We start from the raw sequence: 26924 nt of genomic DNA on the forward strand, positions 1-26924 counted from the left end.
TTTTGCCTCTTGAACTACAGGAGAATCCTTTCCACTTGTCAGTAGTAAGGAAGTATTGCCTACAGGTGAGAACCTGAGACAGGGACTATGGAATTAAGGGTTTTAGTCCCAACTCTGTCACTGACTCCCCATTACACTTTACAAAAGGGTGTTGTAAATCTTTGTTCAGTCATGTTTAAAACGCTTTGTTGTCTTAGAATGAAAGGCACTATAGATGTGCCAAGTATTATTAATTACATGTCTTCTAGCTTAGTGTTTCTCAACCTTTTTTTCAATAAAGTACCCCTTTTTTTAAAAAAATTGTAAGTACCCCCAGTACCTACAGTTTTCAGACACACACATTTTTGTTTCTATCATTGCAACACATTTGTTTAAACAACTTAATCGTAGCCAGGCAGGTGATACAATTTTTTGAGTGTAAAAAGTACAAAAATAATAAAGCGCTGTAAAAATTAAAACAAAAATTCAGTTTTCTCCAAATTTCAATTGTGTTTACATAGCTCCCAGACTTCTCTTGAGTACCCCTAAGGGTTCTTGTACTACTGGTTGAGAGACACTGTTCTAGCTAACAACCATGTACTCCATGATGCATTTAACTCATTTTGTTTCTTCTATTAAACAGGACAAATATATAAAGAAGTGGAAAGATGAAAAATTAAAGAGCTTTGCTGTATCCTGTAAAACAACTAAGGGCACTCAATCAGGTCAAAAGGAGCACATTTAAAACAGACAATTTTCACCCCAATTTTAATAACCCTGTTACATTCACTGCTGTACAATAATAGATTATGTTAATAAAAGACTAGACATTTGGTAAGGCGAGCTTTTGTATTAAATTAGCTGGATTAAAAATTATAAGAGCGATTGCTTCTTATGCTTCAGTATAGAGTTTGCTCGTGAGTTGGGGTCAGGAAGAAATTCCCACCCCATCACCACTGTATAATAACTAGATGGAACAAGCAGTATTGGATGCAAATCAGGTTGTCAAATGGGCCAATAGGCTTTTCCATTATGGTAATCCCTGTGTATTGCACTTATTAAGAAATCACTGAGGCAGGAACAGCCTAAGAGACAGAACAAATCCTTCTAAAGTCCTATAGATGACATCAATGTGTGTGTGCAAGGCGTTCCTTGGAACTGATGGGAGTACTGATTAGGGAATACAGCCTGAGTCAGACCATTAGGAATGGATCTCAGCCAAATTGCAAACATCTCTATTAACTCTATATTGCAGAAATCTACACACACCCTCTTGCATCAATATTTTATGACTCCAGACACTAACTAATGAACGGATTATAGGACTTCCCCTGATTAGTACATTTTTCATAATGCCAGAGGATCTCTCTCAGTGCACTGGTTCAGGGAATATCCATTTATCAGTCCCTTTTTAGACACTGTCTCAAGTTGTTGACAGAATCTCAAGTTAAAGCTTCATAAGCTACCTAGCTGATCTGTTGAGGTGGCACTTCCTGGTTTTCAGATTTGTGAAAAGCTAATGTAAAATGTTCTTTCCAGTCTCTTCTGATTGCCAAGTGGTTAATCTTGTGATGATGGATGAAGGATTTCCCCTGCAATCAGGTGGATAGTTCAAGGTTTCCCTAAGCCTTGTCTGCCCTAAGAAATATATAATCACACCAATAATTTAGGAAGCAGTCACACCCCTGGCTTATTCTTCCAGATGTTTCCTTTCGGCTGTGGGCATCCCCTCCATTTTCTAAAGATTGAGTTTCATGCAGAGGGCTTCCATCCAGATGTCAGATGTGACAAAATGCTGAAGCCTTTTTTATACAAGGACAGCATGCACCACTAGCCTTTTTCCCTAAACTTTTTAATGGTGGCAGCTCCAACAGTGGTAGCAATGGTGAAAAAAAGAGAGCAAAGACCAACTGCTTTTAAATGTGGCATCAACAGACCTGGATTTAAGCTCAAAATTCATTGTTTTGAGCTGCTTAACTTTATGGGTAACTCAAAGAGAAGAGCATATTGGAAACCTCAATCAGAGCTTCATCTCTGAGCATCGCATTTCCTAAAGATTCCTTCCAGGATCACCACTGTTTGAGCTCTCCATTTCCAAATCTCTAAAGCGCCACTCCCACCTCTGTTCCGCCCTGGATGAGTGAGCGCACTGCATGCCACAATGAGTCAGCAAAACATCAACTCCTTCAGGTAGAGCTCTAATATTTACCGACGGAACCCTGCCACCTTGCTGCAGCTACTGAACCCTGTGCTTTGAACATATAAAGTGCTAAATACTGCTACATACCATGGAATTTCAGGTGCTGGGTGTCTCAAATTGGGCACCCAAAGTTAGTGGACACTTTTTACCTAATCTCTCTGTGCCTTGATTCCCCTTCTGTGCAATGGGGATAAGACTACCCTCTCCCCTCATGGGGGTTATTTGTGAAGCACTCAAACTGTAGCAATGAGTACCACAGAAAAGCCCATGCCAAGATCAATAACCCTGTCTTCAGAGCAGGGTTTGAATAGTGTACAATAAATAAGGGTGAGGGCCATGCATGGGACTATGAAGAGAAAGCAAAATATTGAAGAGCTATTCTGTAAGTGAGCACTGTCCATTCTGTTAACTAACGAGGCAGAGATCCTGGAGAAAAAATTAGATATGCTGATGTAATTAAAAACTGTTACACCAATGGTTCCTAGTTTCCTTGACCAGCCAATTCAAGTTTTCTCCTCCCTGCCCCTCGCCTCATCAATCTCAGTGTTTCCTTCTCAGCCAACTGACTCTCTGTCTTGCCCCACATTTTCCTTCACAGGCTTCGTACCCGACCAGATCCAACCTACCCTCCCCCTCAAACTCCTTATCCCATAGCAGGTTCCTTGCCCAGCCATTCCCCATTAAGGATATTAAGGACTAGTCGACTATCTGATAAGCAAATGCTTATCAGATAGTCGAGTCGACTAGTCGATTTCCTCTCCCTTGCTGACTATCAGTTAGAGGCAGCAAAGGAGGGGGAAGAGAGGTACTTCAAAATGGCAGCACCACATGGAGCCTGGGGTGATGCCTCCTCAGCATTTGGGCTGATGCAGCGCCACACAGAGCTGACCCCAGGCTCCATGCGGCGCTGCTTTGAAACCCTGAGGCAGCATTTCAAAGGCGGCAGTGCCGCACATCTGAGCCTGGGATCAGCTGTGCGGCGCTAACCCTTTAAAACGCCGCCATGGCATTTGCGTAAAGCCCAGGGTCAGCTGGGGACTCCCCCGCTGATCCCAAATTCCAGGGAAATGCTGCATGGAGCCTGGGATCTGACCCCGGGCTCAATTTCAAAGCAGCAGCACAGCATGGAGCCCAGGGTCAGCAGGGGACTCTGAATCCTCCACTGATCCTAGGCTCCATGCTGGCGCTTCTGCTTTGAAATGCACAAGAGCCCCCGCTGGAGACTCGTGTACATTTCAAAGCTGGCACACCACATGCAGCTTAGCGTCAGCTGGGCTTCCCACTGATCCCGGGCTGCACGCGAAGTTCCACATTTCACCTTTGAAATGTACTGGCCTCTTGTACATTTCAAAGGAGAAATGCGGAAGTGCCTATTGACTAGTCAATGGAAATTCCATCGACTAGTAAATTACTCGATATTTAACATCCTTATTCCCCATCCCCAGGGCCACCGCTACCCATATGCAAAATACACAGCCATGTAGAGCACCATGAAATATGGGGCATCAAATTGCCCCAAATTTCCCGGTCCCTTATACAGCTGCATGTTGCCTATGGGAGCCAGCAGCCCCCATCGCTTTGCCTCCGCCCCCCCACACACCCGGTTTAGTGCAGAGGCTCCATTAGCCCCCTGGCCACCAAGAACTCTGGCAGCCCTGTCCTCTAGCCACCCCCTCAAAGCTCAGCACCCAGCCCCTGCTCACCAGATGGCAGTAAGTAGCACTAGCAGGACTCAGACCAAACAGATGCAGCCCCGTAGCAGGCAGCTGGAGAGAAGTGGTGCTTTCCCTTTAAAATGCCATTCTCTCCAGCCAGCTGCATGATCACCTGCTTCTCCTTTGGCCCAGGCCTCCCTCACGACTCTGCCTCTGCGTTGCCAACTCTCTCAGACCTGACAGAGCAGACACCATCGCAGTAAACAGTGTCCAGTCTGTCTGGTCCGGAAGAGTTGGCAACCCCTTTCCCCACAGCTTAAGCCCCCCTTCTTCCTCACGTGGAGCAGCTGTTTGGGGAGGAGACCCAGTGCTGGGCTGTGTAAGACACCAGCACTGGCAGGGACAGCCCTGCCCATCCCAGTTTCTCTTCCCCAGAGTTCCAGTCTCACTAAACTCCTTGGTCTAATCTACTCCTTCCCCCCACCATCCCACGCCCTGTTTAGCCCCCTCTTTCTCGCTTCCTGTATGCCAGCAGGGGAGAATTGGGAGGGATAATGGAGAATACGAGATGGGCTCCTTGATCTCAGTGCCCAGACCCATCCTGCTGTGAGAAACTATTAGAAAGAAAGTCCTTCTGATCTCCCATAGCCTTTGGCTGGCGCGTACTCAGTCACTCTATGCGGTTCAGCTGTGCACAGGCTGGTCACACATGGACCTCGTGAAGGGACAGAGCTTGCTCAGTGAAGATTCTTAGTTTTAGCTGCTAAAATCTATGAAACCTCTATGGAGCATGTGTGGTGGGGGGGAAGCCTTATAAATAACTAGGGCAGAATTTCCTGGGCACAGCAAAAGATTTATCTCTATCATAAAAGCCAACACCATATTAAATATACAGCCCCTGCTGAAAAGAATAGGAGCAGCAGAGCTTTTCAGAGAAGAGGTTCCCAGAGTATTTTAGCATGGGCAAAACAATGTATTTTTCCTAGCTTTGTACTTAGAAGTGACTGAACCGTTTTGAGTGAAGTTTTCCAAACAATTTAGCCCGAGGCAGACTCCCAGCATGCAAAATTTCAGCCTGCAGGGCTAATGTTTGGCAAAGCTATAGTCAACTGAAAATTAGGTTTTATAATGCAGTGATTCTCAACCAGGAGTATGAATACTTGTAGGAGTATGCAGAGGTCTTCCAGGGGGTACATTGATGCCATCAAGCTATTTGCCTAGCTTTCCAACAGGCTATATAAAAAGCACTAGCAAAGACCATACAAACTAAAATGTCCTACAGTGATTTGTTTATTCAGCTCTATAGACTGTACACTTTAATATAAGTTACAATATTTATATTCCACATTATTTATTATTGATCAACACCTCGGCTCTCTGCCGGATGAAATGCCAGACCTGCTTTGGCATGTGGCAATCATGTCAACATCTCTAGTGCATACAGAGCATAGAAACTGTATGCCCTTTCTTATAGAAACTAACACTTTGTACAGTGTTACTAATAACAGACATACAGAGATCTGGTTACACTTGTTAAAGGTAACTCACATTGGCTGCCTTCATCTTTTGGTTTTGAAAACCTAGCCACCGCCTGAACCCTGTTAATCTCAAGCACTCACTGCCTAATTTTATTCTTGTATCTGTGTCCCAGAGTGGGAACAAAAGCCAATTTACACAAAAAAGGTGATTTTTTTACCAAGGCATTGGTGATGTAAAATCCCATCTAATTGGCTAACCAGTTAAATGTAATGTTTAACCCGTTAACCAATTAAAGGGAGGTAGGGGCGGGGCCACTCCAGCCTGAGTGAGCTGGAGCAGCCTCACCTGCCTGCTGCGGGCCAGGCTGAAGCAGCCCCCCTGCTGCGGACAGGGGCTGCACCAGCCAACTGGAACACCTGCCTGCAGTATGCCCAGAGCAGGCCAAGTCTGCCATGGATAGCAGCTGCTCTGGCCAGGTTGGAGCACCCCTGTCCACAGTGGGTCCCACGGGGCTGGAACAGCCCCTTGCCATGGCCAGCGGGTAGCTTCTGCAGCCCCCACCAGTTAACTGGAACCAGTAAGCTTCACCCATTAAAGGTGAGGCTTACCAGTTAACCACTCACATCCCTACAAGGCATGTCATGATGTTCAGCAAATTTGGCTTGTCCACAAGATCCTAAAGAACAATGATCACCCATAGCTAAAGGTAACAAGAGAGTCATAAAATGCCATTGGCGACTGCAATCTAGCAAGGGCCCTCGTAGAAAAGCATCAAATAATTTTTAGTTTCTCTGGCACATCCTGACATTCCTGTTCACCTCCAGAAATCTGTAAGACTCCCTATGTGCTTCTGCTAGTAGGCAGCTGCTTTGTGGCTCATGGTCTTCCTAAACTGTGAACCATGTTGAAATCGATCCCAAATACATTTTAAAAAAAGCATAAAAGTTGATCTTTGGAACAACCTGGTATTTAAAAAGTTTATTTTCAAACTGAAATAAGGATGAATGGAGCCTACATGACGACTGGCATCACAGCTAACAGAACTGCTCTGTATGGAATACAGCAAGGAAATTATTTCCTCGAGGTGGAAATTTATTGCCCCAAGGTGGAAGACAGAGTGTTTTAAAGAGTTTTTTAATTAATAATTGGAACCATGCCAAGAATGTTATACATTTGAGTTTTCAGCATTAAATACAGTTTCCGAGGTAAAAGCTAATATAAACTTCAATTAATTAATTATAATACGCATATAGGCAAAAACAACCTCCCAGCCCTTCAGCAAAGCTCACTGGAGCAGATTATAGTGTATTTTATAAAGAATGTCTTTGAGCAAAGAGCTTTGGTCTTTACGAACACAAGAAATGCCAGGCTGGCTCAGACGAATTGTCCAGCCAGAACCAAATACTTCAGAGGAGGATACAAGAACCAGGATGATGGATGATTACAGGATAACCTGCATAGAAAGGATTATTCTAGTTGCCTTGGAACAGAAAGTGGCAGGCTTATGCCCTGAAGCATGAGAATTTACAGCTCTTATTCATTTTTAATCCCATAACTTGGGTGTTCTTATCCACAGAAATGCTCAAAGTACTTAAGAGACATAAGAACCTAAGTCCCACTGCAAATGAGTGTCTATGGAGAGCTTCAAATGTGCCTAATCAGATTAAGTGTAATATGAGTTAGATGCCCAATTTTATGCTACATTGTATTATTTTATAGTTTAAAACCATGATAAGATTTTTGTCTCACTACTACCTAGTGGCAATGAGTTCCACAAGTTAAGCATGCACTGTGATGGAAAAAATGCTTTTGGAAAATGTAAATGACTTGTTCAGCTTGCTTGCTGTTCTTCTGTCAGAAAGGATAGGCAGCAGCACCTGACACACTCATTATTTCACATAGCTCAATTTTGTTCTCTCTTCTAGCTACACTGAATAATTAACATATAAAAGTCTGGCAATCAATGAAATTTACGATCCAAACTAGAGGAAGGAAGGCTCGGAAGTGAACATTATAAGAGCATTATGCCAATAAATGTTCAACTTCTGGTGGGCTACCCAACCAATTAATTACTTGCACAAATGCAGACTGAGCAGTCACTACCCACATTAACTCCCTACTAAAAAAATAAACCTCCAGGGAAACCTCCAGAGAAAACTAAGGGCTGGTGGGCTTCAGAGAAAAACTCATGGATTAAAATCATGTGTGACATTTTTAATAGCTTTTTTTCCCCCTTCACAACATTATGGTAAAATGAAAGCAAGCAATAATATTTATGCTGTGGACTTTTTAAAACTTAAAAATATTAAATGTATTCACTTTCACCCCCCAGTCAAGTAACAACCAACATCATTCCACAAGGCTCAGCACACACTGTTAACATACAAAGAACACTGAAACAGTTATAGCTACCTTTATACTACAGCACAAACTATAACCACTAAAAGGGTTTACAACAAAATTAAGTGAAATCCATGATCACTCAAGGGCCTAACAAAAATTGCTTACATTACTGAGGTGATGTTTCTAACTAGGTTAGGACTGAATTGAACTCAGTTCTCATCAAGCTACTTTGGAGCGGGTTCTTTAGAAAAAGCACCTTATACAGACACTTCGACTGTGTTTAGACGGGCAAGTTTTTCCGCAAAAGCAGCTGCTTTTGTGGAAAAATTTGCCAGCTGTTTACACTGGCCGCTTGAATTTCCGCAAGAACACTGACGATCTCATGTAAGAAATCAGTGCTTCTTGCGGAAATACTATGCTGCTCTCGTTCGGGCAAAAGTCCTTTTGCGCAAAAGGGCCAGTGTAGACAGCTCAGATTTGTTTTGCGCAAAAAAGCCCCAATCGCGAAAATGGCGATCGGGGCTTTTTTGCGGAAAAGCGCGTCTAGATTGGCACGGATGCTTTTCCGCAAAAAGTGCTTTTGCGGAAAAGCATCCGTGCTGATCTAGATGCTCTTTTCCGCAAATGCTTTTAATTGAAAATTTTTCCGTTAAAAGCATTTGCGGAAAATCATGCCAGTCTTGACGTAGCCAGGCTGTCTCCTTTGTAAGCAGCCACAATCATTTCTTATTCTGCTTTATTTCTTTAGTGGTGCCACAATCCTGCATTTACTTCCACTGCAATGTCACAGGCATTGCAATAGCTTATAACGGAGATGTAGGCTAGTTCTGTGCTACACAGTCTACATAGTCCTCTAATATAGATGTAGCATGTACCAACAGAAGGAGTTTTTCTTTGAGTGCAAGAACATCAATTCCGAATTCTGTTGTGTTTATACAAGCACACGTCTGTCTCCATAGCTGTGCCTATGCCAAGGGTTTTGCTGGCATAGCCACATTGGTTAGGGGTATTGCTTTTTTCACAGGGGCATTGTTTTCCACAGCTGTGACTGACATAGCTATACCTATGCACAATTTCACTAGAGACCAAGCCCCATTCCACAACTGAAGTTGCATCCATTTATTTAAACTGGTGCAACTTTGTGTGCGAACACTCTTACTCCATTTTATCCTGCCCTTATTCAATCATGAGTTCAGTGAGTTGTGACCCTTTTATTGCTCTTTTAGCCTTCTATGGCCTGCTGTCAGAAGACTGAAGAGCCTCTGCTGAAAACCCCACTACAGGTAGAGCCTCTCTAATCCGGCACTCTCTGGTCTAGGAACATCTGTGATCCAGCATGCTTTTAGTTAGCTGGATGCCCACTTATTATAGGTGTGGCCAAGTTTCCCGCCATCCCCTACAGTTTGTTTACAGCCACCGTCAGCGTTGGCTGTCAGCATTCTGTTATTTAGCTCTAATTTACCCCTAAACGTCTTCCAAGAGCCCAATAAGCAGTGGAAGTGTTCGTAATGCTGCTAAACAACATTGACCTCCCATGGTCCGGCAAATTCTCTGATTCAGCACCAGTCAGATCCCGAGGATGCTAGACTAGAGAGGTTTGATCTGTAATTTTAAGAGGATGGGGGATAATTACAAAGCATAATGCTAGTTGGGCTCCCTAAGGAACATCAGCCATACCCTGAGCATGTTCCCCTAGGCATTGCCCGCTGCTTCTGGCAATGAAGCTGTCTACTCTATGAAAATGACCTGGTTTTGACACAAGTGTCAGCAATGGCTGCCACTCAAGTGGTGCAGAACACAGTTGAACAGCAAGAATCACCCAGGATAATTCACATTCAGGCCATTTCAGAAATGAGGGTTAAAAAGCAACCTAGGATAATGGAAGCTAGGCCTTTTGCATGGTGGAATGCTAGTCCTCTGCTGCTCCCTTGTCAGCTATTGATGGTCAGCTATTAATGTGATCCAAAGGGCAACAGAAAAGTGGGAAAATAAAAAACTGAAATCAAAAGAAAGGAAAGAGCAGTTGCAATTCTGATTTTCATATCCAGGTCATTGCGTTTCCACCTAAACTATAGCTCATCAATTTACCCTCATGTCTCTGCTGTAGGAGATAAGCTTCAGAATCTTGAGTGCCTGGAAACCATTAATTATGCTCCATGTTCTGTAGTGTCTGACGTCATTTTTGTCAATGGTATATGGGAGGTAAGCAATGACAAGCAAGATAAAATCAAACAGGTGATAGCCACTCCTCCAGTAATTCAAGGGATCCACATATAACTGCAGCAAAATCTCCATTGTGTAGATGGACAGAATAATCAGATCGGCCACCTGAAAAGAAAACAATACACATCTAGAACATGTTATTGTGCAGGGGAGGGGAAGCTTTGATTGCAGAAGAAAAGAGCCTTCAGTTGTTCCTGTTATACCCTGAATTAGATTCACCAACAGCTATCTCTTACTCTTAGATACACAGGGATGCAAGTCAGACTGCTTAATCCTTCCTGCCATTGTAAGGCTGTTCTTCCTAAGGCACCTGACAGTGTTTCATCCAGTCTTATTTAATGTTCTAAAATAACATGGATCAACTTTCTTAGGAAATCTGAATGTTTTCACTAACAGTTTACATTTCACCCCAATGTTCCTGATATGTACCACCCTTCCGTGGTGTTTTCATTCTTCAAATACACTGAGCACACTAGAAGCTGGACATTTACCACAGTTAAATTTATCATTCCAAGTGCTGGGAATACCATAAATACCAAAGGGCAGTAAATACCACTTTTATAATGGCACCCAATGTATCTGTAGGCCATAATGCTTCTCTCTCTCCTGAAGCAATTCTTAGGACAGTTCTTACTTGCCTAAACAAATGGGTTGGCTAACAGGACCCAGAACAATACTTACTTGAAATGAGAACAATTGCTAATACCCTATGAAAACTGATAGAACAAAATAGGTCCCCCACAGGGAATTGTGTTATGTTGTGAGCCAGAATGAGGCAGTCAAACTTGATAACATAACTGCACACACATACTGAATGAGTGTCATTGAAAGTGCAAACTGACCATGAAAAGGAATGAAGATGTTTATTTAAGGGAATAAGGCAAATGCCAAATATGTCACTAATCATAAAACAATTTTATCTGCTAGTGAGAACTGCATTATCCCTTGACTGTAGAAATGAGGAAAGTGAGGCATGGGGAAGTTATGCTTTGGTCCAGGTCAGAGGCAATACCTAGGACCAAACTTGAAGTCCCCCCGATACCTCATCTCCTGTTCTAACCTCTAAATGGATGTGTCTTCTCTTTCCCTAAGCAAGGTCTATTTCCAGAACTGGAATTCTCTAAAACTTTTCAAGATATGAATGTATTTCTTAATATTAGCCAGGCCTGTCTTTTGGTTTCCATATTACTAGGACAGGTTATAAAGACAGGTTATATTTGTGTAGAGTAGATGACTTGTGTGAGACAAGAAAATTACAAGGTGAGCATGGGAGATAAGTACTTTTCAGTGTGAAAACTGAATATTGAAAAATATGAGCTAGAGTTAGTGATGTTAACTTGTTACGGTTTAAAAAAAATATTGGCAGCAACTGAAAGGACCTCAGTCATGATTTTTTTAAAAATAATTCAGTAATAATAAATGGTTGTGACTAGGGTTTTCTTGCTCTGCTCTCCTCCTCATTATGGAGACACACTAGGGTTATTTACCAAGGCAGAGCCACATCCACCAACATGTTATTATAGAGTTAGACACTGGGGTTGGGCTTCAACCATTGCATTTATTCATTTATTAACATTTAGAAAATAAAACAAGATTAATTTGTTATTTAAATATTTGGGGGCAGATATTTGGGGGCAGATATCTAGCAGCACAACGGAGACACCAAGCTGCTTGATGTAGTCAAATGCCCCAGTGGTATAAAACCAGCATAGCCAGTTTTTTGCCATTCTGGTCATAAAGACAATCTTGACCATTCCAGGGACAAGAAGGGAGTAGGCTAGAGCAGTGTTTCTCAACCTTTTTTTATAAAGTACTCCTTTTTAAAAAATAATTACAAGTACCACCAGTACCTACAGTTTTCAGACACATTTTTTTTCTACCATTGCAACACATTTGTTTAAAACAACTTAATTGTAGCCAGGCGGGCAATGAAATTTTTGGGTGCAAAAAGTACAAAAATAATAAAATGTTGTAAAACTTAAAACACAAATTCAGTTTTCTCCACATTTCAGTTGTGTTGTCGTACCCCCCAGACTTATCTTGAGTACCCCTAAAGGTACTTGTACCACTGGTTGAGAAACACTGAGCTAGAGAACACGCCAGCAATCCTAAGGTAGGAGAATAGTGAGGAGGAGCCCATTCCAGCTGGCTTCAATTAGGTGAGGTGGCTTTTATCTTTCTATGACCCCTCTTACAGCATACCTTGGGCCAGATCCACAGCTGATGCAAACTAGTGTTAATGGAGCTACATCTATTTACACTATATGAAGATCTGGCCCAATGTCTACTGAGCCTGGAATGCTTTGCAGGTGGAAAAATGGATCCATACTGGTTTCTGTAATGCAGGCTCACATTTTTGTTCCACTTTCCTTCTCAATTATTCATGGATAGAAAAAAAACACTTCAAAAACTTTCTGCATCTTCGGCAGATGCTAGTGAAATGAAAGAACATAACATCTGTTTTATTGTCCAGCTTCTTACCTCCAGATATGCATAAAAATTATGCAAAAAATCATAATCAGTCTCCAGAACCAAGAGCACTCCGTTGAGTGAGATGACGCTTATCATGAATGACCTGAACAATGGATTCTGAAGTAATCTGCGTATATATTCACAAAATTCAGTGTCCTTTCTCCTAGCAAACAATTGAAGGGACAAAAAATTGGTAAATTCTAGGACCTTTAGGAGTTTGGCAAATGACAGGTGGATTCTCCTTCTCAACGACTTCAGAGAGCGCCAGGTCAGGCACAGGGTGGATTTATCCCTCTCCTCCTGCCTTTCAGACATCACCCTATACTGATTACAAAGGGAATTAGCAAAGAATACAGAGATGCTTGATCACTGCAAAATATACTAGTTAAAAATAGAAATTGCATGTCCAGTGTTAAGAGTTTATTTTTATTTTAATCCAGAATCACTGAGAAGCTTCAGAGTCTTTTTTCAGAAAGTTCCAAGACAACAAATTCCCATTCTTTTTCCAGGACACCCAGATCAGCAGATGCCCGGTTTTATTAGCAATCAATGTAAAGGCACTAGGGTAAACATTGATATTTAAATGCATGTTTACAAACAGCCTCCCTCATTAATATCTTACTGAAATAATCACAGAAGTTCAGTGAAATAAAAAAGCAAAAAACCTTTTCCTTCAGTTTAATAAAATAAATTCATCCCTTCATAGTGCAGAGTTACAGGGAGGATGAATCTGACATGTAGTTTCTTTGTAGATCAAAACTTAAAATACATACAGTATTTCCTCATTTAACACGGTAGATATGTTTCAGAAAATGATTGTGCTAAGTGAAAACGTGTTATGCGGGGTCAATTTTCCCATTGAAAATAATGGAAAAGGCGGGGGTTGCATTTCAAGCGCACATGTGCTCGCAGCTCCAGCCTGCACTGGTTAGCAGCGGGACATAAGGTTGGGGGAGGAAGGGGACTGGGTTATAGCAGGGAGGGGAGGTGTTTGGCTCTGGAGAAGGGAAGGGAAGGACAGGGGAGGGGACTTGCAGCCGATGGCTGGGTTTCCCCAGCTGGCTGGTCACCAGCAGCTGCGCGGGGCTTCCTCTGCCTCCTTACAAAGCAGTGGAGGTTTGCCGCTCACAGCGCCGTTCCCCAGTGACCCCCTCTAGCCGGACACAAGGCATCTGGCCAGAGGGGGTCACCGGGGAATGGCACAGCAAGCAGCAAACCCCTGCCGCTTTGCAGGGAGGCAGGGGAAGCCCTGTGCAGCTGCCCACGGCTTCCTCGGCCTCCTTACAAAGCGGTGGAGGTTTGCCGCTCGCCGTGCAGTTCCCCGGTGACCCCCTCTGGCCGGACGCAAGGCATCTGGCCAGAAGAGGTCACCGGGGAATGGCACAGCAAGCGGCAAACCTCTGCCGCTTTGCAGGGAGGCAGGGGAAGCCTCGTGTAGCTGCCAGCCACCAGCTGGCCCTAGGGGAAATCATGTTATTGTGGGGATGGGGTCGTGTTGTTTGAAAAATGTTCCCTAAAAAAAAATCATGCTATTGCGAAAACGTGTTAAGCGGGCATGTGTTAAATGAGGAATTACTGTATTTAAAAGACCTTGATCAAGTACTTACCTACATCGCCAGAACAGCGACTGTTTCACTTCAGCATCAGATGAGGACTTAAATTTTTCAACCACCAAGTCTGACACAAGTCGTCTCTGATGAAAAGATTCTGTAGGCTCCATACTCTCACTTTCAGATTATTTCATTTAAGAGATCTAGGTGGTCAAAATGTATTCCCTTAAGTAACCCAGAAAGCACAAGGCCAACCACAAGGAACGGAAATTCTCTATATAGAAGAGAATGGAATTTTCTATTTGACATCATCACTTTATGAGGTCACTTCCAGGTATAAAAATGATATGTCAGCACTTGAAACAAAGTGCTGGACAAATGAAAACTTTTGTGAAGAGTCAATAAGGCAAGAAGACAAACATTCACTGTTGTGAAAATATAATACAACATTAAATTAACAGTGCCAAACACCTTAGGCACAAAATGGACAGGGGATTCTTTAAAAGTACATACAAAGCTAATATTGATAGAAATATTTTAATTCCATGTACATTTTTGTTCAATTTTAAAGATTTTCCTTAGGGCTAGATTAAGCTATGGGTACTATAACCCTATGACTAGGATTCTGGATCCTGGAGCCACATGATGATCACATCAGAACCACAGCTTTCACTAGGAAGTTGCTAGCCCTCATAGTTATGAAGAAAAGTTTGAAAAGTATGGCACAGATGTAACCAATTGAGAGATGTCTGCCTGAGTCTGCACATGGTCTGAAAGGTGTCAGTTTCCTCATGCGTCTCAGTATAATGTTAACTCCAAGATGTGCTGCTCTGTGAGATTCAGTCAACACCACCCCAACAGAGGACTGTGTGTGAGGCAGGTGAATAGTGCAGTGAATCTAGTCACCCATCCAAACAGATGAGATGTGTACATAGGGGAGGGTGCAGCTACGTCTGGATGGGAGAACACTGATGCTGCTCTATGGGAAAGATTGGGCCTTATGCTGCTGCCCCAGGCTCTCTGACAGAGGAGGAGCCCTCCTACCACCATGCTAGCACAGGGCAGGGACACAAGGACAGAGGTACAAGTTATACTGTGTCTGCGGCTCCAGAGTCCCTTAGTCCAGCCCTGTGTTTCTCTACTCTGCATTTCCAATTTAATCCTCATGTCCCCACATCAGTGCAGGAGGACCAGGGCAATAAAGTGATTAGAAATAAGCATGAAGTTAACTAGTCCTATTTCACTGCCTCACCTCAGAGAAAAGCAAACAGCCAGTATAAATAGAGGAAAGAAAACAAGGGTTTTAAAATTCTTTAAGCTTTAATAATCTAAAACAATGTGGGAGTGAGTCAGGCAAGCAATTTTGCTGTTTGTTCTAATTTATATGTCAGCCTGGCAAACATTCTTTTAAAAAACTGCAGACATGCATGGAATGAGGTGAAATAATATTCATTTTTACTATTTATTATTTGTGATGGGCCAAAGAAGTGGAAGAAAAACTTTTTTTATAGCTGGATGCTAGCCAGGTTCTCTCTACAAGACTTCCAGAAGCAAACTGTCGGAGGTGAGAGTTTTTAATTCAGGCATGAGACAAATAGTAAATGAAGATCTCTTTGTATACACTGAAGACCCCAATTCAACAATGCTGTAAAGAGCAGACCTAACTTGAAGCAGGAGTAATTCAACTAAAGCTTAAAATTAGGCCTGTGCTTGAGGGCCATATAATCGAACGGGGCCCAAGAGCATTCCACCAATCAAATGGCTCAGTTTGTTCAATTTTGCTTTATTGCAAAGTAAAGCAGCAGCCTCAATCTGAAAGCATTAGAAATGTGGTGAGAAATTATAACTCATTTTATATGCTTAAATTTTAAAAGGGCCATCTCCTCCCTTCCCGCCTCCCCCAGTCTAATTATATTTTCTTTAAAACAAAACAAAAAAAGGACAGAAGAGCAAGATGGAAGATGCTAATTTCGTAGTTGTTTCTGCAGCTCTTCCTGCAGCACCAGAAAGTGTGAATGGTATCTTCTCCCATTACTCACTTCCCTTGCCACATTCAACCCCTCTTCCCACAGTAGAGAGGGTTTTAAATGTAGCAGAGATATTGCAAGGTCCATTGGCTAGAAACTGAAGCATTCAGACTAAAAATAAAGGTGCAGATTTTTCACAACAATTTATCTACGGATGTATCGGATTATAGGAATGTAAACAGGTAACTGGTTAACCTTACTAATAAACAGGTAACCAGTTAACTGATGACTACCCTGTCTGGAGCAGTCTCCAGCAGCCTAGCCAGATCCGCCACAACATGGCCTGGGCCGGCAGCATCACATGGCCAAGAGCTGGCAGCTGCAAGTCCTACAGGTCCAGGCGTCAGCATCTGAGCACTGCAGTTAACACATTCCTGACAGTGTTTTTTTATTAATTACATGGCTAATATTATATTTGTGACTTCCCTAATGGATTCTGCCATTTGAAGCACTAAAAAATCCAGACTGAGTGACTTTCTAAGAGAGACTGTCTACCTCCATCAGAAGTTACAGACTTGAGGGGAAAAATCGTGTAAGAAAAATTCCTTGTCCTGTGCTATATAGGTCGTCAAACTAGCTGATCATAGTTGGCCTTATGCCTATGAATCTATACTCTGAATATATTCTGACTACTGTCTAATCTCAAAGGATCGTCTATCTAATCTCTTATCATCTGGAACAGATCCAGAGACTTAGGCATCACAGCACAACAGAAAGTGTTTCTCAGATCATGTCTGGAGAATGAAATGGTAATACAACAATATTTAATGAAAAGACCTTGATTCTCCTCTGATGAATCAAGAGTCACTTATTGGAAATGAACGTAGAAATTCTGTTTCTAGACTATCAGACTTCTGTGCTATTCTTTCAAAAATGGAGACAATTAAAAGAAATACCAAAAGAAAGAGCCGCCCGCCTAGGTTCTCTTCCACAACCGGTCCATCACAACTGAGTAATAAGGTAGGATTATGAACAGTCTGGTTTTCAGTAGACAGCTGGACATGCTTTACTGGCGAATGGATTTACTTCCTGCTTCAGCTGGCAAAATTCAATTATTGTATCCTTTCACTTCTTTTTTTCCCCCCTTCTCCTGTTTTGCCTCTGCAGTTCTACAGGAATTTTCAGGAAAAAGTTAGTTTTCTTTTCATACATATTCTGTGATGAGAAGAATGTCTTTAGCTCTGTCCATTCTCTGATTATAATCACATGACTGCTCAAAGTGGGAACAGACACACCAGCCACTGGGAAACAGTGAAATTTGGTGACCTTGGTGATATTAGCACTGTAATAGCATCACTCTAATAGCAGAAGCCAGCCATCCTGCCAGTGATTATAATCATTGCTTTAATTACCTCACTGAGACCCAGTATCCAATGTGGTTCTTGCACTTTTTGCTGAACAATCCACTGAGGACGCCTGCTTTTTGGGGAATTTGCTTAACTTGTTTTAGACTGTCTTGCGAAACTGGAGATCCCATTGGCAACTGGGAAGAGGTCTAAATTAATCCAGATGTAGGGAAGTTACCTTCAAGGATACAGCTGTTTAATGACAGATTATCCAAACACTCATCAGCACCACAATCAACCTGGAGACAAAAATCATTCCTATAAAACATAACCAAGTGGTTACTGGCCACGAACTGACCCTTGCAATGAGCAGGGAAACATTGCCAGTGTAAGGGAAAGGTGCACCATGTTGTGGTGGGATGCAATTCTGAAGGCTAAGCAGAGCAGTTACCAGTCAGTACTAGAATGTGAAAGCTACTAGAAAAAAATATTATTGGTATTTATGATTCAATAGGAAGTTTTGCCCTAATGTACCAGCCTGCTGTGATGGCGCATTATGTTGCTAGAGGTTTTGTTTTTCAGACAAGACTGGAAACTGAGGTTCTTGGTCATCAAAGACCCACTGGCATTTTTCACAAGAGGAGCATCACCTCAAGAGTCCTTACAAAAATGCAATTTCAGTAATTAAATTCTTCCTATATACATTTCCAAGACAGTCTCAACTGAGCATAGTACCGTTCACTTCTTTGGTTACACTATTGTGTCTTTGGAGACACTATTATACAATCTCTAAACTCCAACAAAGGGGTCAATAGTGAATTATGTGATTGTTCTTTCAGCTTTTCAGTATCTAACAGAGTCTCTCAACATATAACAATAGTGCACACACTTATACGCAGGAACGTACTTGCACAAACTGCAAACTAGAACTAGATGGCTGATTTATGCTTCCTTAATCTTTCCCAGATATAGAAAGGGAAGCCAGAGGTTTTTCAGCATAGTTAGTAGAGAGCCAAGATTCCATTGCCACTTGCTTCACAGAAAGCAGCTAGTTTATTACAAAAGCTAATGATTGAGGGGTGGGGAAGTGTGATGGAAGTTCAACACAGTTTGGACACAATTCAAAAATGCTAAGAATTCTGTCAAAACCTAAAAACGGACTTTGGTAATGAAAGAAGGATCTGGTGTCTGTAGGGCAAATCAAAGCCCTAGAGAGCATCATTGCTTTTTCTGCTGAGGTGCTGCAGGTATGGTTGGAGTGCAGGAAATAGAAACAGCCAATAGCAGGTTAGCAAAAAATTCAAGAGGGACTGGAGGAAAGGAAATTGCCTCTGAGGCTAAGGTGAAATCCTGGCCCCGTTGAAGCCAATGGCAAAACTCCCATGTATTTAAAAGAAGCCAGGATTTTCCCCTTAGGTTTTGTCTCTGAAGTCAACAGTCTTTGAACAGGCATGAGCAAATTTTCATTACTATTTTCATTTAAAAAAATAACAAAGTTTAGACAGCAATACTCACGGAGTGTACCTCACATCTCTTTGCAATAATCAGGAGAGGAAGATGAGGCAGCTGCTAAGCAAATGTTATCCCAAAAAGTTATGCTGAAATACAAGTATTTCCAATGGACTGCTCACTTTTTCCTATTTATTTCGCTTAGTCTCTATTACTGATCAACGGACATGAAAAATAACAAGACTCTGCAACCTGACATCACTAGAGAACACTGCTCTGAGCGAACTTGTGGGGATTTTTTTCCTAAGAGAATGTAAATAAATATTAATATTTTAAACGTAAGACCTCCCAGTAACTAGATATACGTTTTGTCAATGCCAAACAGCTTTGTCACGTGTACATGCATATAATGATTATACAGGAACAAAGTGAGGAGGAATTAAATTTTATTGTTCTTATCCAAAGCTTTTCCAAAATAGATCATTTCTAAAAAAAAAAAAAAAGAATTGTTTTTAGAGCTTATTATAGAGGCACTGTCAAGCCTTCACTACTAGATTTATTAAACTTTGGGCAACACAAGACACCAGTTATATTTTTAATTAATTCCCTGCTGCAGTGATTACTTTAAAATCATGTCAAATAAATCCTTTTTCATACAAATTCAGAAAAAGATTTTAAGGGATAGACATTTGAGAGCATAAAATCTAGACTGGTTTCCTTTAGTTTTAACTTGGTAGCCTACAGATGCTCATCTAGAAAACTGCTCATTTAAAAAACTTACCAATTAACAACTGTTGTCTAGAAGTGTATAATATGGCATTTCTTAATTATTTTACGCTTTATCTTTTACAAATTTATTGATGGGAATATTTGAATGGCAGCTACTGTACTTCATCCAAAAAGTAGAGCACAAACCTAACGTACAAAAAGACATCATTCAGTATAGACCTAGTTTCTTAGTAGTTAGCATAATTGTACCTCTGGTGTCACTACGCATTTATAATGTGCCAATCAACCTGGTAGTGAAACACCAACATAATTATTAAAAAGACTTGATTGTGCATGTTGGGTACACTTAGTACTGCAGAGAGGGGTCTGTTTTTTTCATCTTTACTGCCACTGCTGTCTATGGGAATTTTGGCTTCAGTAAGAATGAAGACCACAGACTTTATAACCTTCAGATATTGTAAGAACTGGATTTTAAACTTAGCTGGTAGGATCTGAAGCTCTTAGAACAAAATTTACAAATTATTTTAACTGTTAGAAAATGGGTCACCAGATTAGCCCAGTGGTTCCCAACCACTGGTCTGTGGTCTGGAGGCAGGCCACAGCAACTCTAGGGGCTGGGGAACATCACCCAGCACCTCCCCTCCCACCACGGCTGTTGGGAGAGGTGTGTCCTCCCCGCTTCTCAGCCAACCAGCACCAGGCAGGGGCCAGATCTCCTCCCGGCCACGGAATAGCAGTTCGCTGACAGTGGGAGTGCCACACGGAGCCCGGCACACTGCTGTGCCACACAGTAAAGCACTCTTCCAGAGCTGGGAGGAGACCCCGCCCCTGCCCGACACTGGTTGGCTGAGAGGCAAGACAGGACACACCTCTCCCAACAGCCGTGGCAGGAGGGGAGGCCCCCAGAGCTGTCATGATGCAGACAGCAGTGCTCAGGTAAGAGCTGGGAGGCAGTGCAGGGCAAGGTGAGCGGAGTGGGGCTAATGCTAGAGAGTTCTGGGATTGGAGGGCTCTAAGAGGCAGGGGGTAGCACTGGGGGGTTCTGGGAGTGGGGCTAGTAGTGGGGGGCTCTCAGAGCATTGTTGGCACTGGGGGGCTCCGGGGATGGGGCTAATATTGTGGACTGGCACTGGGGAGAGCTCTGGAAGGGTTGGGTGCAATGGGGCTCTGGAAAAAGGAGGCTGGCACTGGGGGGGTCTAGTGGTAGGGGGCTCTAAGGGACGGGGGCTGGCACTGAGGCATTTGGGGTGGAGGACTGGCACTGGGGGGGTTGGTGCAGGCGACTCGGGTCAGTGGCTGGGGGGTAGTGGAAGGTTCTAGGGGTTAGGGCTGGTACTGGGAGGCTCTGAGGGCCAGGGCTTTTGGTAGACCAGCAACATTTTATTTGCATAATGAATATACAAATAAAACATTGCCAATCCGCCAAAAGTTTGTGAACAAGTTTGCCAGTCTCTGGTATCAAAAAGGTTGGGAACCGTGGGATTAACCCCCCTTATCAAGAGAAACCTGCTAACATTGCTTTCTTTACTGCTGGCAGCACTTATTGATGTGACAGAGGCCTGTCCACTCTTGCTTTTCCTACAGATGAACTTTAATAAAATATGAGAATGCTATTACAAAATAAGGACTCAATATCGAGTTCCCTGGTCCCAATTCATCAAAATATTTAAACACGTCACATAAGGACATAAGGATTTCCAGTGATTTCAGCAGGACTATTCGTGCGCTTAAGTGCTTTGATGGATAAAGGCATCTTGCAGGATCAAGCCCTCAATATCCTGCTACTGGGAAGGTGACAGGTCTGAAAAGCACTTGCATACGAGAGTATAGAAAAACCTATGAAGTGTCCTGCCAGCTAGGATCAAGAACAAGGCATGTACACTTGGCAGTACCTCACTGCTATTACTCCCTGTAGGGCTGAAGGGTGACTCGGCTATGGGCTTGGAGAATACTTAACACTCTGGAAGGATTCCAGCAGTCATTCTGGCTTTTATCTATTGGGAAATAATGATGAATCATACTTCTGGTCTGGGTTTTTAATGTGAAAATATTATTTTAATTTCTAAGGAAGGATTGCTTAGAATTACTTTTGTTGCTTTGTCTGATGTATTGTATGCATGACTAGTAATGATAAATATAGGAATTTGGCAATTTTCTCAGACTAAAGAGTTGATAAAGTGTTAGGTTTTTTTTTTTTTTTAATGCTGCTGCTGCTGCTAAACTAGTCTTATTACAAATCATTTTATAATACAAGATCCAGCAGCAACTTAGAATGTGGGACATTTCACTGAATTAATGATAAAATTCAAATATAAAGCAGTCTGAAGGCCATGCTATTTTCAACATTCAGTTACTACACAGAAGCAGCAGCCTTGTCAATAAACTGAGCCAGCTTCACATCTCTTTTGGTCAGTCCTCCACAATCATGGGAAATAAGAGTTATCTGAACCTATAAGCAAAACAAAAGGAAATGGATTACAATTCACATTCATAGCATTTCAATTAAGACAGACGAGAATTCAATTTGAAAAAAAAATCTGGGGAGGGTGCTATTTAATGATTTTTTTTAAAACTCCTGCCTGCAGAATGAGAGTTGGGATCTTACTATTTTTCCAAATTGTAAGACACCATGGCTGTGTCTAGACTGCATCCCTTTTCCGTAAAAGGGATGCAAATTAGACACATCGCAATTGCAAATGAAGCGGGGATTTAAATCCCCCCCGCTTCATTTGCATAAACATGGCTGCCGCTTTTTTCCGGCTCGGAGCTTTGCCAGAAAAAAGCGCCAGTCTAGATGCGGATCTTTTGGAAAATAAAGCCTTTTCCGAAAGATCCCTTATTCCTTATTTTAAGGGGAATAAGGGATCTTTCGGAAAAGGCTTTATTTTCCGAAAGAGCCGCGTCTAGACTGGCACTTTTTTCTGGCAAAGTTCCGAGCCGGAAAAAAGCGGCAGCCATGTTTATGCAAATGAAGCGGGGGGGATTTAAATCCCCGCTTCATTTGCAATTGCGATGTGTCTAATTTGCATCCCTTTTAAGGAAAAGGGATGCAGTCTAGACATAGCCCCTATGAGTCAATTACAAGGTGAGCAGGCTCAGCAGAATCTGCAGACTAACCAAAAAGAGATGCTTCAGAGTAAAAAAGTAATTTACACTTCATGTATCTGGGTTTCATCCAAGAGGTAGCATCTGATTAAAATTACTCATTCTTCACATTTAAATTCCACATATTAGTTTCATGAAGAATTCAGGTCATTGACCAAGTTGCAAACACCAAACTAAGTAACTGGAGCATTATGTTAAAAATCAGTATCCTAAAGGTGAAGAAACTGGTGAACCCTTTGCAGATTAGTTTTGAAAGGAAAAAATAAACAGACTGATATACATGTCGCTATGATACTGGCTGCCTGCACGAGTTTGTTTAGACTTACCCAAATGACAAGCCACATGCTTCATTGTTAGTTGTTCCTGTTTAGCAGGGATTTACAAAAAAAGAAAATCTAAACATGCTGGGAAGTCAAGATTTTCTAGAGTGAGAGATAAGCATTTTGTTCAACCATCACTTAATGTGTCTCTAAGACACATTAATTAAGCCTCTAATTAAAATGTATTTAATTTTGCTTTACTGTTTAAAAAAGATTGAGACCATCCCAGTGCCAATTAATCCCATCTTAAAAAATACATGACACATTGTGTCAGTCAGAAATAAACATTGCGTTATGTGTATGCATCATCATTCTTCTGGTCTCTGGTTTTATTATAGGTATGTGTGGTATATATTTACCAGCGACAAAAGAAAAAGGAGAACATTAGAAAGCAAAACAAAAGTAATAATTTTGCTCTTGCAGTAGTGCCTTTCGTATGACGGTCACAATGCATCTAAATGGTCACTTGTTACGAAGTTACACTAGGATTCAGGAGTCAAGATTTTCAAAATATGTCTCTAAGGTAGCTTTTCAGCCTCCTGTGTAGGCACCATAACAAGTGGCTTGCTTCCAAAGTTCTGAGCTCCTATTAACTTCCACAGTCATCAAAGAAGCTGATGAGTGACTTTGAGAAAACCAGAGCATGTATTTAGATGACCTAACCATGGATTTAGAGGCCTAACTTTAGGCTTCAATTTTAGGAAATCTTGGCCAGAGAAGTTATATGATGTGTACTATACAAGTATAGAAGGTAAGAACAATTTGAGGTTTAAACACTTCCATGGTGTGTCCAATGCAACACGCATTACCATGATAACAACAGGAAGAAAGATCAGTCTAATCTAACATAAAAGAAACAAAAGCTTCAGAGGGGTAGCTGAGTTAGTCTGTAATAGGAAAAACTTAAAAAACAACAAATAGTCTAGTAGCACTTTAAAGACTAACAAAACATGTATATGGTATCATGAGCTTTTGTGGGCACAACCCAAACAGACAGACAAATGAATAAAATGCCCATCAGGAGGACTGGATGTTCTTTGCAAATACAGGCAGTCCCCGACTTACGAACGGGTTACGTTCCGAACACCAGGTCGTAACTCGATTTGGTTGTAAGTCGGAAATACCCTTAAAAGCACTGCCCACGCTGTTCAAAAAACTTGACGTACATGGTTCTCAACTCGAAAATACTATAATGGGGTTAATGGGAGGTTGGTCATAAGTATGGTCGTAAGTCGGTGTGTTCATAAGTCAGGGAGTGGCTGTATTCTTTTAAAATCCACAAAGATATAGACATAAGCAGGATCTGAAGGAGTGCTTTCATTATAGCTAGTTGGAAGAGACCCTGGGTGAATCTATGTAAATATAGTTTGCATCTGCTTTGCTGAGATTTGTGAAATAGGCACCAAATGGAGTGGTATTTTGCTCAGTGTAATACACTTACTTGTGACCCAACACCAGCTATGTTTGTATTGAATGCAGGGATAGCTAAAATATGGTTACCAATATTTGTAATTTTGTGGAAATACAGAAAAGTAGGATTCTGCTAAATTGTTCCAAGGGTAAGTGCTCACAGTTAGGAGAGAGAACCTTGCTAACTGAGCGCTATACAAAGAGATGATGTGAGAAAAGGTCATTCTGGTCAAGAGACTGCATACCCTCCCTTGCCTGGACCAGTTTGACCTTTCCCCCTCCCAACTTCAAAGAGCAGAACTAAATAGGCATTAAGAGCCTCTTTTCTTATGTTAATTTTGGTTGTGTTTTGTCTATCCTGCTTGCAAAGAGTGAAATCAAATGGGAGCTGAAATAATCTAAGAGTGATGGGCAGAAGTCACCATCAAGAGGTGGATGGCAGCAGATGGTGACTGACAGCCAGCAAGGCAGTGTCAGACTGACAGCCAGCAAGGCAGAGCAAGGCAATGATGCAACAAGTGGCCAGCAGGCCAGGGGTGGAGAGGTACAAGAAGCAGCAAGCAGAGCAGCAGTGGCGAACAGTGAGCAGATGGATGGCAAGTGACCAGAGGAGTGAATAAGATGCCTCTTTACCTCCCCCATCCAGGATGAGAGGTGAACTCTGCAGATGTACCTCTGAACTCTGGGTCTGCACTGACCAAGGTTAGCAACTATGAGTGGGATGCAGAGAAGGGTTGGACATGTGAAGGGGACATTTAGATTGCTGGACTTAAGAATCTGGGAGGAAAAGCACTCTGCCCAACCTACTTGGGGTGGGACTTTTACTCATGGTTTATGTTTATGAACCCTGTTTGTGGTGTTTTCCCAAATTAATTCCAAGTTACTTCCCTCCCTTTTCTTAAACTTTCTTTTCTACACTCAGACTGTGCTTGTGAGTGGAAAGTAGAGGCACCTAAGATTGGTGTGTGAATTTCCCAGCTTACTGGGCAGTGGCTCAAGCCAGTTCTATGTTGGATAGATGGAGAGAAACCCCTACGTATTCAACCCGGCCCTGGCTGTTGCTGGCTCCACCTGGCAGAAGAGTTACATGGGTAAAGTCATTCTCTCTTTTGATGTATAGAAGCTTCCTAATGTAAAAGGGAGTGATAGAAATTGATGTTCTATATATTGATATGGCCTAGTAATTGTTCATAAAAGTACCTAAAAAGTTACTCAACGTATTACCTTGTTGTACACATTGAACCACTCGGGATGATGATTCATCTTTTCTGCTTGCAGAGCAACTCGTGTCATAAATCCAAAAGCCTAGGAGAGAAATAACACAGAGAAATATTTCATCTGTTCGGAGCATGCATTAAGGCTAATGTTACGGATCTACGGATATAGTCCAAAAGCCCAGTGATGGGCAATGACAGGTATGGCCCTTATGTACTTGATAATTTTTGTACCCTTCTTTGAGTTCTCTGAGTTCATCAGCTTTTGAAGCATTCCAACTTCCTTGGATTGCTTCTCCTATCTCCACTTTTCCCTTGCCAACGCAGCTTTCTGCAGCACTTGTTCCAGGGATAGACTCTCAGAGCTCATGTCTTTCTTTTTAGCTGGCTTCTATCTGCAATGGATTACAACTTCCCAGTGCAATAATGCTCCAAGTCATCACTCCCTCTAGCAAGCCTATGTTAAAAGCTGTCCTTGTCAACAAAGGCTAATGGAATGTTTGGGGACTGGGAGCTTTTAACTAACATAAATGACCACATGCTATATACTTAGCACAAGTCAATTAGAAATGCTCAGGATTTAAAATGTGGCACAAATCTCACCCCCCGCTCCCAAATTCTGAACTTCCCCTGGTGGCATTGATACACCCCAGCCTAAGTAATTTCCTAAACAATGGTAACTGGGCAGTTGTAATCCATTGGTCCTGCTGGGGAAATCTATATCCTGGCATGGCAAAAGAGAAGAACATATCCCAGAAAGGGAGGAAGATTCCCCAAAAAGTCCTAAGACTTGCAGGTTTGAGACTCAGGGATCAAAAGGTATTAATAATGTTTTGGAATCAATCTATATTAAAATTTCTTTAGTGGTACTGGTGTGCAATAATAGCAAAGCACTCCTTTGGATAGAGCTTTACAGGAAAAACTTCACTTTCTATCATATACTAAAACTATCCCGAAACAAGCTACACAGGTAAATACAAAATACAGCTGCCTCTATACTAGTGGATCCAGAAGGAACAGCTATGTTAGTCAGGAATAACATCTCACCATGTTCCCGACCATCATAGCTATGCCAGCAGAAACTGGTAGCATAGACCTGGACTTAGTTTGAGGGTGGTCAAATGTAAGCTAATTAGCAGCATTAATAAATTGGGCTGACAGCTGAAAAGAGACAAATAAAACCTTTCAGTCACACAATTTGAGACTTCATCCCACATTTCCTCCACCAGCTATTTCACATAACACAAGTTAAACACTCTGCTATACTATCAATACACACAGTATTTTTCAGGAACAGAGTTCATTTCCAGTGACTTGCCCTGAATCTTAGGGTTTTGTTTTGTTTGGGGGTGGAGGGAGAGTGTGTCCATGTGAGTGTCTCTCCTTAATAAGAAAATATTTTGGTTTAAATGAACTAATACAGACCTCCCAGTCTCCCACAATACAGGTTTTAACCACAAGTTCAAGGAGAAAATATTGTGGG

General features: G+C 42.0%; 2 protein-coding genes across 4 annotated transcripts in view; both read right to left on the reverse strand.

Moving 5' to 3' along the window:
• Positions 1–18944, reverse strand: part of CATSPER3 (cation channel sperm associated 3) — a 28634-nt gene extending 9690 nt beyond the window's left edge. For both annotated transcript variants that reach the window (XM_025181207.3, XM_075900405.2), the window contains exons 1-3: positions 13959–18944; positions 12361–12514; positions 9745–9984 (exon numbers count right to left, since the gene is read on the reverse strand). In XM_025181207.3, the coding sequence (XP_025036992.2) occupies positions 9745–9984; positions 12361–12514; positions 13959–14071 (507 nt within the window). In that variant the 5' untranslated portion in view covers positions 14072–18944. The remainder of the gene's footprint in view (positions 1–9744; positions 9985–12360; positions 12515–13958) is intronic.
• A 148-nt stretch (positions 18945–19092) lies between these two features.
• The window catches only part of PCBD2 (pterin-4 alpha-carbinolamine dehydratase 2), a 70893-nt gene continuing 63061 nt past the window's right edge, over positions 19093–26924 (reverse strand). For both annotated transcript variants that reach the window (XM_075900411.2, XM_075900410.2), the window contains exons 3-4: positions 25452–25532; positions 19093–21841 (exon numbers count right to left, since the gene is read on the reverse strand). In XM_075900411.2, the coding sequence (XP_075756526.2) occupies positions 21746–21841; positions 25452–25532 (177 nt within the window). In that variant the 3' untranslated portion in view covers positions 19093–21745. The remainder of the gene's footprint in view (positions 21842–25451; positions 25533–26924) is intronic.

This window comes from Pelodiscus sinensis, chromosome 16 (assembly GCF_052426305.1).
Source record: "Pelodiscus sinensis isolate ZL-2025 chromosome 16, ASM5242630v1, whole genome shotgun sequence".
Taxonomy (NCBI): Eukaryota; Metazoa; Chordata; order Testudines; family Trionychidae; genus Pelodiscus; species Pelodiscus sinensis.